The sequence below is a fragment of the Kryptolebias marmoratus genome, linkage group LG17 (genome assembly GCF_001649575.2).
Source record: "Kryptolebias marmoratus isolate JLee-2015 linkage group LG17, ASM164957v2, whole genome shotgun sequence".
NCBI classification, from domain to species: domain Eukaryota; kingdom Metazoa; phylum Chordata; class Actinopteri; order Cyprinodontiformes; family Rivulidae; genus Kryptolebias; species Kryptolebias marmoratus.
The window spans coordinates 5453536-5465774 of record NC_051446.1 but is presented as its reverse complement, the minus strand read 5'-3'; the positions used below and the strand labels follow the sequence as shown (position 1 = coordinate 5465774).

Sequence of the window (12239 nt, the reverse complement as noted above, 5' to 3'; positions counted from 1 at the left end):
CATAATCTAAACTAAATCCTTCGTGTTAAAACCAGGAACACAAATAAATGTCAGCACATGTACCTTAAAGAGAAAAAGGACACAAATGGAATGTGTTCCATGGACAATTGCAGATGTTACTGGAAATCTTTTTTATTTGAGTATTTTTACAAATTAACTTCATGTGCTAAATAAATAAATACATAAAAGATAGTATAGTGTTAATGCTAAGGCAGGGGTTACACTGTTCTGTTTTTTATATTTTTTTCTGTACTGTTTTTGTAACAAAACTTCCACATACTTGATGATATTTTAAACATTCACATATCAAAGCCTGATCAGGAATAGTGAGCTTAAACTTGCTTTTTGTAACTTTCAGTTTTTAAACTATTTAACTTTAGTTACAAAAAATTCCCAACAGAAACCAACTGAAATTTCTTCAATTCTTTCAAAAAACATTGTTCTCTCTGAAATCTACTTTAGCGTATTTGCTCCGTTTTTGTTTTCTTATGCTTCTTTTAGCTTTTAGCTACAACCTTGCTAATTTTAGTTTCATGCTACAGTTTTGCTATTTTTGGCTTTTAGTTAGTGTGTTGTTAATTTTAGCTATAAGCTAAGAGTTTGTTACATTGTTCTAAGGTTTTGCTTATTTCACTTTTTAGCAAAAGGATTTTGTAATTTAAGCTATGTTTCTGTTAGTTTTAGATTTTCACTACTGTTTTGATTATGTTTACAATTCTGTTCTCCTAGTTTGAACTTAAACATTTCTATAACAGTTCATTCTTGAGCAAACTTCAACAAAACCATTTAGTACTCACCATTCACTGCATTTTCACATAAAATGAAGATTTCCTAGTTTACTGTTGTTTTCAAGACTTGCTCGTGTTCCTTAACGCCTACGGCACCATCTGTGTTTAAGCCTGCTAGATCACTGGTGTTTAACAGGAAATTTTTTTAAACACGTTCTTAATTTGAGCAGGCAACGTCATCTGGAAAACATAATCCAAGCTAAATCCTTTGTGTTAAAACCAGGCACACAAATAAATGCTGAGCATGTCTAACTTACAAAATAAAAGGACACAGAGGAAATGTGTTCTACGGACAATTGTAAATGTTACTCAAAATGTCTTCATTTTTGTTTGTTTTTTCCTTTGTTTTTTGTGCTGAAAAAAAAATGACACATAGATATTATTTTACAAGTTCTCCTTTTTTCCAGAATATTTTGTAAACATTCCTAAGATTGTCCAGATGGATTTGCTCTTTATATTAAGTATTTGACATAGTGGCAGCTATTGTTGTGTTCACTTTCACAGCATCAGAACTGTAGATCCACTGAATCTGGTTCAGAGTCATTTTAAAACATCATGTCTAACAGCCTGTGAACAAAACACTGCTAACAGTTTGTCCCCAGCTGGGCCGACACTAACAAAATACCACATAATCGAGATTATTTCTACTCTGTGCCACAACTTCCACCACAGAGCAGGAAGTGACTGATGTGAAATGTTGGCAGCTCAGGTGAAAGGAACAATTAAGAAATGATTTTGCTGCTAAGGAAATGCATTTCTTTAGAGAGGAACACTGAAAATAAAGTTCATATCTTCAACTTAGTTTGCTTTAACATAAAGACACATTAAAAAGAAAGAGAAGAGAGGCTGAGGTCATCACACAGTTCAGTAGCTGTTTTCATTAGATCTGCTTTCACAAATCTCCACATTCTGGCATAAGGAAACAACAGCTCCAGTTTCCCATGATGCAACAAACAATGGCAAAAATCCTGGTAGTAGTAATTCAATTCAATTCAAATCTGCCCTTTCACAACAAAAGTCATTTCAGGGCACAGTACAAAAAAGTAACAAGTTCAAACCATAAATCCGGTTCAATTCATATAAAATTGTAAGGCCAAGCATTCCTTGATGGAATGCATATCACCTTCACTTTTCATGTAAGAGTCTTCGACTGTGATCATCTTCTATTGAGAAATAAAGGAGTTATATTCTTTATAATCTAATCTTGAGAATAACATTAAGTGCAATCTGATGCAATATCTCACACTATCTGTTAGCACTCAGAGTATGTATTATGAATAACTCTCAGCTACTACCACATCAAATTTTAGCTCAGTATCTGTAATATTAGTGAGTTACAGACATTTTTGTGTTTGCTAAGATTTGCTGTGGTGGACAACTTGAATTGGGTTGACTCCAGTAGCTCATCAGTTGTAGATGTACATTTAGTGATTACTTTCAAAGAATCACTGGATTTTCATTAACATCCATTCAGTGATTCATGAGATATTTTTCTAACAAGACAGTCAAGTGCCCACACACACCCAAATACACATAGTAGGGCAAAGAAACACTGTTGTCCCACTATTGCAATAGTGCATTTATAATAGTTGCCTAACAGTAAATAGTTGTAAAGGAAGTCATGATTTTGCGATGCTTTAAGCTCACCCTCTTGCTCATTCACCATGCTCTATAGACCTGCCTCATAATTCCAGACATTCAGGACACAGATGCACACTAGAAGCTCCCGCCACACGAGCACTATGCTTCTGCCACAGGTATCATGTCTATGTTAGGTTGTTTCCTTAACCTTGTCATGATCATGTTTGTAGCATAGGCATAAGACCAGCCAGGCCAGTCTGGCCTCAAGTTTTCCAGGACCAAGACACATTGGAGTGTATATGTTCTGCATTATGGCTGATTTTAATATTTTTTTAGCAATGTAGTGGGGTCATTATCCAGTGTGAGGGGGCTTTTAAAAGTGGTATGTCTCTGGGCTGCAACTGTTGACTAGTTGGCCAACAACATTTGCAAGGGACTCTCCAAAATGTCTTAAAACCTTTGCAGGGTTCACAATTTTCTCACTGGAATTTTAAACATGTTAAAAAACTTTCTCTCAAAATTGTCAGAGTTGTTGCTGGTGTCTCAAACTTAAGAGTTCTAAAGCTGTATTTTTGACACCTGCACAGGAAATCTTTTCTGAAAGAAAACCTATCCAGGTCTAAAAAAACACACTGATGATAAATAATCATTTAAAAAACTGGTCCAAATCGGCCTTTTTTCATTTCAAAAGTGTAATGCAGTAGATTAAATTGTAAATATGGGGGTGGGTTGCCAAGTTGCCAAAATAAGTTATTTTCAAAACCTGCCAAACACAGCTACATGGCTTGCTGGTTATTTGGTTGCAAACACTCAGAATTCAGTATGGCTGCAATGAAAAATTTCCTCACAATTCTGAGTCGCCAACTTCTTCATCCATAGCTGAAAACAGTCCAACAAGATAATAACGTTGCTGACTTCTGGCTTTTAAGAACAAATGTAAAACTGAAATCTTCTATAAAGGATTAGAAGCCGCAGCGTGTTTACCCACACAAAGTTAGCTGGATCATTTCATTTTTTCAAACTTCAGTGGTTCCTGTTCAGGCAGAGAAGATGAAGCACCTCTGAACCAGACAGGCTTGAAAATGGAGTTCTATAAAGCCCAGCAGAGGACAGAATACTTGCTGCATAACAATGGTGGTCAAAGTAGGAACACCTTTATTGACCATGCAGGGGGTCAAAGGCAACTCGGTTTGAAAGCAATTAGCTGGGCCTGATCTGAAGGTGGCCTGGGACACGTCTTTCATGTTCTTTAGGGCTGACAGTTCCAGAGGTGATGGGATGATTATTAATACATATGTGATGTCTTCACTGCTGACAGCTCAACACAGACATCACATTTTCACCTCATTATTTCCCATTTCAAGGACTCAACACGTCAGTTCAGTTTCAAATACCATTCTTGTGCCTCAGAGTTTGTTTTGTTTTCAAATATAACTGACAGAAATGTGTCTAGAAGTTGTGTTGAGATGGGTTTGGACATAAAATGAGTGGCTTATAAGCAGGGAACTGTTTTCTCCAGTTAATAGAATTTCTGCAGATACTTCCCCTGCACTCAGGCAGGGAAATATAAATATTCATTCTTTTCTTTTTCTTTTTTGGTTGGGAGGGGGGAGTCATGGAGGAGCCCATCCCCCACACCTAACAGCTTAAGTATAGTCCTGTGTGCTGGTGTGAAGCCAGGAAGGAGAAACTCAGAGGAAGGTCAGAAGGGGGAAATTACATTCATGCTACACTTACGTGCACACAAGGCACACTGTGCATGATTGCCCCTCCAACGTTGCCTGACAGGGAGTTCATTTTAACCCTCAGCGGTATTCCATCCACTCGCTGCTTTCTAATATCAAAATGCCATTCAGCAGCGGGATGGATGCAGAGATCATGGGTCAGCTGGGTTATGTAATTGTTAAATCAGCAGGGACAGAAGAAGCACTCAGCTCTCCTCTGTCAGGGTCCAAATTAGGGAGAGGGGTGGGGGGGTGGGGGGCACGGCTGTAAACCTGCCATCAGCACACTCCCTGATTTTCTCCAGTCAGCCAGAACTGTGTCTGAAATAATCGTCTTTATTTTCTCGAACCGAGTTATTTTGTTGTGATTTTACCAGAGACTTATTTTACATAATCATCTACCTGTAACTGTAAAATACTGGTTACCTTTGGTCCTAAAATGCATCACTGGCTGCACATGCTGACTCACATCTAAAGAATAGTTTTACATGTTATCTTCTAAAGCTGTTTTTCCTATTTTATATTACAGTATCACAAACTGAGATTGCATAACTGTGGCTAATATAAAAGGGCCTATTACATTACCATATCTGGCCAAGAAATCAAAGAATATAGCTAGAATTTTACAGCTGAAAGGAAATCTAGATTTACTCTTGTCAGCTTCAGTTTACAAATATACAATGAGTTGCAAAATTATTCACCCCGCTTGGTAATCTTTTGACTTTGTTCGACTTGGAATTTTATTAAATTTTTAATTTGATTAATTAAGTTAAATGGGGAAAAAAAAAACTGTTTTTGAGTTTAAGAACTGGACTTTGTGTCTATTCTTCATGACCAAACTGGCAGCCCAACGGCTTAGTGGTTAGCACTGTTGCCTCACAGAAAGATCCTGCTTTCAAGTATTTTTGTGTGCACTGCATGTTCTCCTCATGTTTACGTGAGTTTTCTCCAGGTGCTCCGGTTTCTTTCCACAGAAAACATGCATGGTAGTCTGCCTTCAAGCCCAGGCCTCCCCTGAAAAAGACATTTGTAATCTCAATGACATTTGATTGATTAAATTTTGTTGTTCTTCTTTCTGCTGCTCCCTTCTTTAGGGGTTGCAATTTGGCAATTGTTTTACGCCGAATGCCCTTCCTGCCACAACTCGGGCTCGAACCTGCAGCCTCAGGATTACAGAACCGCAGAACTGACCACTGCACGTCCTTCAGGTTTGATTGGTGTTGCTTGTGTCCAACAGTCTTTCAATCAAACCAGAGATTCCCATATATGGGCTTTGACTGGACCATTTCAGGACCTTAAATTGGTTCTCCTTAAATCAGCAGTGTTTCATCAGCAGACTATTTAAGCTCACTGTCCTGCTGGAAAGTGAACCTCTGTCCCAGACTTAGATTTCTCTCAGTAATTTCTCTGTATTTTGCTCTATCCATCTTTCCTTTAACTCTGACCAGTTATTCAGTACCAGCTGATGAAAAACATCTCCACAGCATGATACTGCCTCCACCATGCTTCACTGTAAGGATAGTGTTCTCAGCATGATGAGAGGTGGTAAATTTGCCTCATAAATGGTGTTGTCCTTGATATTTGATCTAACCTGACCACAGTAGATACTTCTACATGCTTGGAGAAGAAATTCTAAACTGTCCAGCTTTTTTATTTATTCAGTGCCTATTTCCTGCCACTCTTCCGTGAAGCTCAGCTTTGTGCAGCTTCTAGTGGCCCTATGGACAAATCCTCCCATTGCCCAGCTTCATCAAGGTTATATTTGGCCTCCTTAGTGAATCTCTGATTAACGCCCTCCTTACCTCTGTGAGTTTTGGTGGACAACCCTCTCTTGGCAGGTTTGCTTTGATGGCATCATCTTCCCTTTTCTAATAATGGATTTAATGCAGCTCTGTAGGATTTTCAGGGTTCTGGGACATTTTTTTAACCCAGCCCTAATCTGTACTTCTCCACAATTTTGTGACTGACCCATGTGGAGAGCATGTTGGTCTTCATGATGTCTCCTGCTTGGTGGTAGATCTTATTACTTAGAGGTGTTGAACTGGTGTTGAACAGAACAAGTGCATATATACTATGATCATTTGACACTTCAATTGAGAGGCTTCAAAGCAAAAGGGCCGAATACATATGCAAGCATAAATTTTCAGTGAAATATTTTAAAAATTATTTAAAACATGTTTTTTCCCCTCACAATAATCTGGAAGGATTTTGTAGACATATTTCTTTTAATCAAATTAAAAGTCCAATTAAATTTTGTGTTGTAAGACAAAATATAAAGATTACTAAGAGGGTGAATACTTCTGCAGCATACTGTTTGCAGTGAAGCAAACATGATCTCCAGGCGTGATTTAATAATGCCAGGTGTAAATCACATCCTGTATATAGAAATTAAGTTTTGTTGTAGACGGTCAGAATAGAGCTCATCTGGTCCAGTTCTATATTTTGTTGGTGGACCATTTGTTGGTTTCTTTTAATCAGAGTAAATCCTAGAAACTGTCATCTGAATGATGTACTTCCTGATGTCCTCATTCTTAATTGGTGAATTTCATCAGACGTGCAGAACCCCTGGCCTGGACAGCCCGATGAAGTCAGAAAGATTTATCATGCTTGTCTCAATCCATTTTGCTGGGGAGTTATGTTCTAATGATGCAATCTAACCCCGACTCAGCACTCGAAGCGTCACAGAGTAAACATTCTGAAACAAACAGGCAAAGGCTGGATGACAAATCAAAGCCCTGCGACTTGTTAGAATGAACTCACTTGGCTTTGCTGATTTTGCTGCTACTAGCAAATGCAGAGTACGCCTTCAACTGCTAAAAATGATTTATGTCAATTGGTATTTATAATAATGTTTCAAGGTATTTTCAGGAGAGCATTTTTCGTTGTAAAATCAAAATATTTCTTTGTTTCTTTGTTTTTATTTATGTATTACAATTAATATATTACTCTTCATTATTGTATTACTGTTTTTGGTTACTCATTATTGTATGTCAACAGTTTACCAGTAGAGATTGGTGGAAAGGTGGTTTTGTGAAAAAAAGAATCAGTGAAAAAATGAATAAAGCCACTCATAACAGAAAAGCCGTGGTTGTTACATGTCTACTAGAGGGAGTGAAAACACCTTTTTAAACACAGGACTAGGTTAAGGAGAGACACACGTTAGCATGCTCACAGGCTTTTGTTTATCTTAATAAAACAGAGTGCTGAGTGAAATGACACATAGACAATTACAGCAAGAGCCAGGCACAGTGACTCGAGGTATTTACCGGAGCTGCTAAGCAGCCAGACGCTCTTCCACCTCTGTGCTTCCCTTAAATGTCAGAGCATAGCCTAAGGGCTCCAATCTGAAACCATGATTGGACATCTGAGCTCCACGGGGGACTGACAGGTGAGATCATTTCACAAAATGCACAGAGCTGCAGACTGATGGCGCTCACCAGGTCAGAATCCTCAGGCACTGTTATTATTTGGAGGTTCTAACCCCTGCAGGCCTACTTATCTGTGGATCTACTGGAGGCAGCTACACCTAACACAGCTCTCATTCCCTTATTCTCAGCACACAAACTGAATGTTTGGAGCCAAGCTTCAGAGCATTTTAAAATGAAGGAGTAGCATTTCTTGAAAGACTGCATATCACCCACCTCTCATGCCAGAGCTTTAGTCTAAGATCATTTGATTTTGATTGCATAGGAGTTAGAGTTGTTTTGGTCAAAACTGGAAACTAAGAATATGTACAATCAAATGATAAAATTTTAGCTCAAAATCTGTAGTTCTAGTCACTTTTATGCTTGCTGCAGTTCATTAGCTGTGACAACCATCTTGAATCATACTGACTCTAAATGTTAATCAGTTGTAGATGTCTATCCAATGATTACTTTCTGAAAATATCAATAAAATCTGACCAGTGGTTCATGAAATATTTTGGTAACAGACACACAGAGTAGACTCTAATAGTTAACAACAATTAAGGTTTAAAGATAAATCTCACTTGATCAGTTAGTGCTTTGAGTTTAACTCGGGGAGGACTCATGTACTACCTCATTAAACTTTACCTCAATATTTGTAAAATTCACTCTGTTATAGCCATTTTGTGGTTGCAAAGAATGATCAACTCTTGCAGCCATCTTGAATCAGATTCACTTTAAAAGTTCATCAGCTTTAGATGTACATACAAACATTACTTTCTGAGAGTTTCATTAAAATCCATCCTGTGGCTGATCAGATATTTTGTGAAAAACAATGGCATACACACTCATACAGACATAGGCAAAAACATCACAAAGGGCAATAATGAAACCTACCATGGCTGTTTCAGCTGCATGTGAAGGACATATTATTGCTGAGGGCTGGCACCATAAACATTGATTTAATATAGAAATTTGTCTGTCACCAGGAAGATAATCAGATTAATCAGAGCTCATATGTTCTTTAATCACAGGCCTGAACCGGCTCCATCCCTGGGAAATCACATCCAGGCCCTTCCAGCCACCTCAGTAATTTTACACTGAGCTGTCTGGTCTGACACACTGCTGATTGCCAGCAGTCCTATGAGATATAATCCAGTTCAACCAGACTAGGGTCTGGTGAAAGCTGGAAAAGGACCAAATACAGTTACACCAAACTGGGGTCCGGTATGAACTGGGGAACGACAGAAAGACGCTGTTGCCTGTTGATAGTTCAAGGGTCAATTCTACCAGCACTGTGCAAGTCCAGTGATAAGAAACAGTATTTCAGCACAAGGCTGCAGTTTGGATCCTTCGTCTAACAGGAATACAGAAAATAACCTACAACCAATGAAACACAGCTGAAAGAAATGCAGCTGCATACGTTTGCAGCCCATGTGTGTTTCACAGTGTGTGCTGCTATAGTTCAGTGGGATTAAAGAGTGTGTATGCTGTTTTCCTATAAACAGAATAATCAAAAACACACTGGTTTCAGGAGAGACAGAACATCCCCCTTCTTCTGGAGCTGATCATTAGACTGAATGTTGATGTGAGGCATTCATTTACCAAACTTTTACTTTTAGGCTTTTATTTCTTTTTGTTTATTCCAACCCAAAAATAATCTTCTACAATGAGCCAATAATGTCAATAAGTTTAGTATAAATGGATTTATATAAACACCTTTTAATAAATTGCTGGGTATCTTACACTCTTGAATAGCAAGTTCTTAAGGTTCTTTCATGATTCTGTCTGATTAATAGCCAGATAAAGATGCAGCTAAGTTTTAAAGCTTTAACATTGACTTTGTTTTTTTTTTCTCATCTCCACAACTGTCTGAGGAGCGAGATAGTGGCTCTTGGTGTTCAGCTTAGATAGGCTGAACCAAGTAAAAACTGAGGAAGGGTTGGAGAAAGAAGCAATTCTTTTTAATATTATTTTTTTTAGTTAGTTTGTTCTAAAAAAATTAGAAACAATAAAAACGGCATGCTTTTGTCTTATTGAAGGGAGTGATAACATGTTTTAAGTCAAAAATTGGGGGAGCAGCTGCTCCACCTGTTCCACTGAGGAGGCGCCATTGCACTATTGTATGTGTGTGTTTATTCAGACCAACTCATCAGGCACCAACGCCCACACCACAAAGTAACTTACATCCCCATTCTGATGCCTGGTTTGAACTTCAGTAAGTCATCTTCACAAGGTCTACTTGCCTAAAGGCACTGAGTTGCTGCCATGTTATTAGCTGTTTGTGTTAACAAGCAATTGAACAAGTATAAAGTGGAGAAAGTGACTAGGTTTTAAAGACAGGATAACGATGGGAAGTGGGCACAGGTGAGTGATTACAATTGTAGGCAGGTGGAGATGGGCGTGGCAGGAGAACGAGAGGTAGACTGAGGAGAAATGAATGATGGCTGAGGCACAGGGAACAAAGACACAAGAAAGAAGATAACTGAATAAAATAAACAATAAACTCAAACTGAAACATGAAGACAAACTGAATACAAAAACCCAGATCCTAACATAGTTAGTTTAGCTTTCTTGGTGTTTTTAAAGAGACTGTTATTCATTGCACCTTAATTAGTATGACAGGTGCTTCCAATCTTTTCATCAGCCATTCAGTCTGTTTGAAATAAACATGCATGCCACTAGGTAGTTTGGTATCATTTTGTGCACCACACTGAATATGGAGCAGAGAACGCAAAGGTGAGAATTGTCTGAGGAGCTCAGAAAGAAGATTATAGATATCAATGTTAAAGGTAAAGGCTACAAAACCATCTCCAAGAAGCTTCATGTTCCTCTCACCACAGCTGCCCAATATTATTATAAAGTAAAAGGTTCATGGGACTGTAGCCAACCTCTCAGGACATGGACGCAAGCAGAAAAGCAACTCTATGTTTATCAGATGAATAGTGTGGATGGTAAAAAAAAAGAGCCAAGGAAACCATCCAAAACCATTCAAGGTGAAGTACAAGTTTTAGGTACATCACTTTCTGATTGCACCATCTGCCAGATTTTGAATCATATTGGGCTCAGTGGGAGAAGATGCAGGAAGCTTCACTATTGGCAGACAAACACCAAAAAGCCAAGCAGGAATTCACCAAAATACATGTTGACAGGAATCAAAGTTTCTGGAAGAAGTTTTTGGGGCTGATGAGACAAAACTGAAGCTTTTTGACTCTAGTTACATCAATTACTTTTTTAAAATTATTTTTTATATATTGTGGAAAGTACCAACAAATATACCTGTACATACTGAATATATTGTCTTAATCCTTACTGTATTTTGCAGTTGATAGGGCAGGATATTCTGTTTCTCCTGGAGTCTTCATTGCTCCTTTACTTGCTGTCCTGCATTTTGCTGGAACATAAACTGACCAGTTAAAAACTGTAGTTCCAAAGACAAAACAAAACAAACAAACATCAAACTAATAAGACAGCCTGATGGGTTTTAGTTAATCTTTGTAAAATTGAGTGAAACAGACTCCACCCAAATGGAACTGACCGCAGAGCCAGCTCTGTTCTCCCAGTAATCGTAGGGATGGGTTGATAGTAGCAGCTGTGCTTGTGATGAGGCATGTTGAGAAAAAAAAAAAAAAAAAAAATTGCACAAAAGTATCTATGGTGTGTGTGCCAACAGCGGTGAGCTCTGCCATCACTCAGCTGTCTGTCATCAGCTCACTTGATGTCTTTATCCTCAGACAAAGAGCCAATGACAGGGTGTTAGAGGGAAGCAGACGGCAGCACTCCCATTCTTACAGCTGGGTGTGTTAATTCCCAGCCGACCTGAACACACCGCGGCAGATTTCTCACGGAGGAAGAGTTTACAGATCATGTGTACCACTGATCCTTTAAATGACTGACCTTAGAACAGCAGCCTTTCTTTTCCATCTCTTGTTAGACATGAAGGAGCTCAGCTAATTATGATTAATGGCTGCTGAAGTAAAGAGAGAAGAACGAGCTGCTGTGCAAATGCTGCGAAGTTAAAAAAAAAAAAGCATTTCATGCGATGAGAACAATTTCAGAGTTGGTTTGTCACAACTCACTACTCATAACAATCTGTTTCCATCAAATTCATAACTGTGATTTATTATCAAGCGTCAAGTAAAAGCTGTTTGTGGTGCTAAAAAGCTCCGGAGTATATCAGGAGCTGATTATTCCCAGCCAAAGGAGCCTCCAACCCTACATCCCCCCACCCCAATCGAAACTGTGCTGACTGATCAGCTGCTCGGGGAGACAAAGGCAGCTCTCAGGTCTGAACTCAGAACAGATCGTCTCTCTGCTCCATAAGATACCGATACTGTCCTTCCTCTGGATTGGCCTCCACAGGCCTCCAAATCCGTCTTTACTATGGTGATCTACAGTAAAGGTCACAGAGGAGAGCTTATGCAGGACACGGGATACATTTTAGTTTTATTTATTTATTTACTTTTGAGTCATGCTCATATGTTAGAGGGAACAGAAAGGAGTATTTGTTTTCAGATTCATCAGTCATGTTCTACATCCCAATTCTGCAGTAATTCACTACTGCAGAATTACAGGCCAATCTCCAACCTCCCATTCATCAGCAAAATTATTGAAAAAGCAGTTTTTAAACAATTAAATAACTTCCTAACAATAATAAATCGCTTTGACTCCTTCCAGTCTGGTTTTTGTGCTCACCACAGCACGGAGACGGCCCTTGTAAAAGTGTTCAATGATATCCATAT

At 38.6% G+C, this 12239-nt stretch overlaps 1 protein-coding gene across 2 annotated transcripts in view; it reads right to left on the bottom strand.

Moving 5' to 3' along the window:
* Window positions 1–12239, bottom strand: part of epha7 (eph receptor A7) — a 172725-nt gene that overhangs the window by 70330 nt on the left and 90156 nt on the right. The window contains exon 6 of one of the 2 annotated variants that reach the window (XM_037980608.1): window positions 9301–10891. The exons of the other annotated variant lie outside the window; for it this stretch is intronic. Within the exon in view, the coding sequence (XP_037836536.1) occupies window positions 10800–10891 (92 nt within the window). The 3' untranslated portion in view covers window positions 9301–10799. Of the gene's footprint in view, window positions 1–9300; window positions 10892–12239 lie in introns of those variants that run through there. 2 annotated transcript variants of the gene reach the window in all.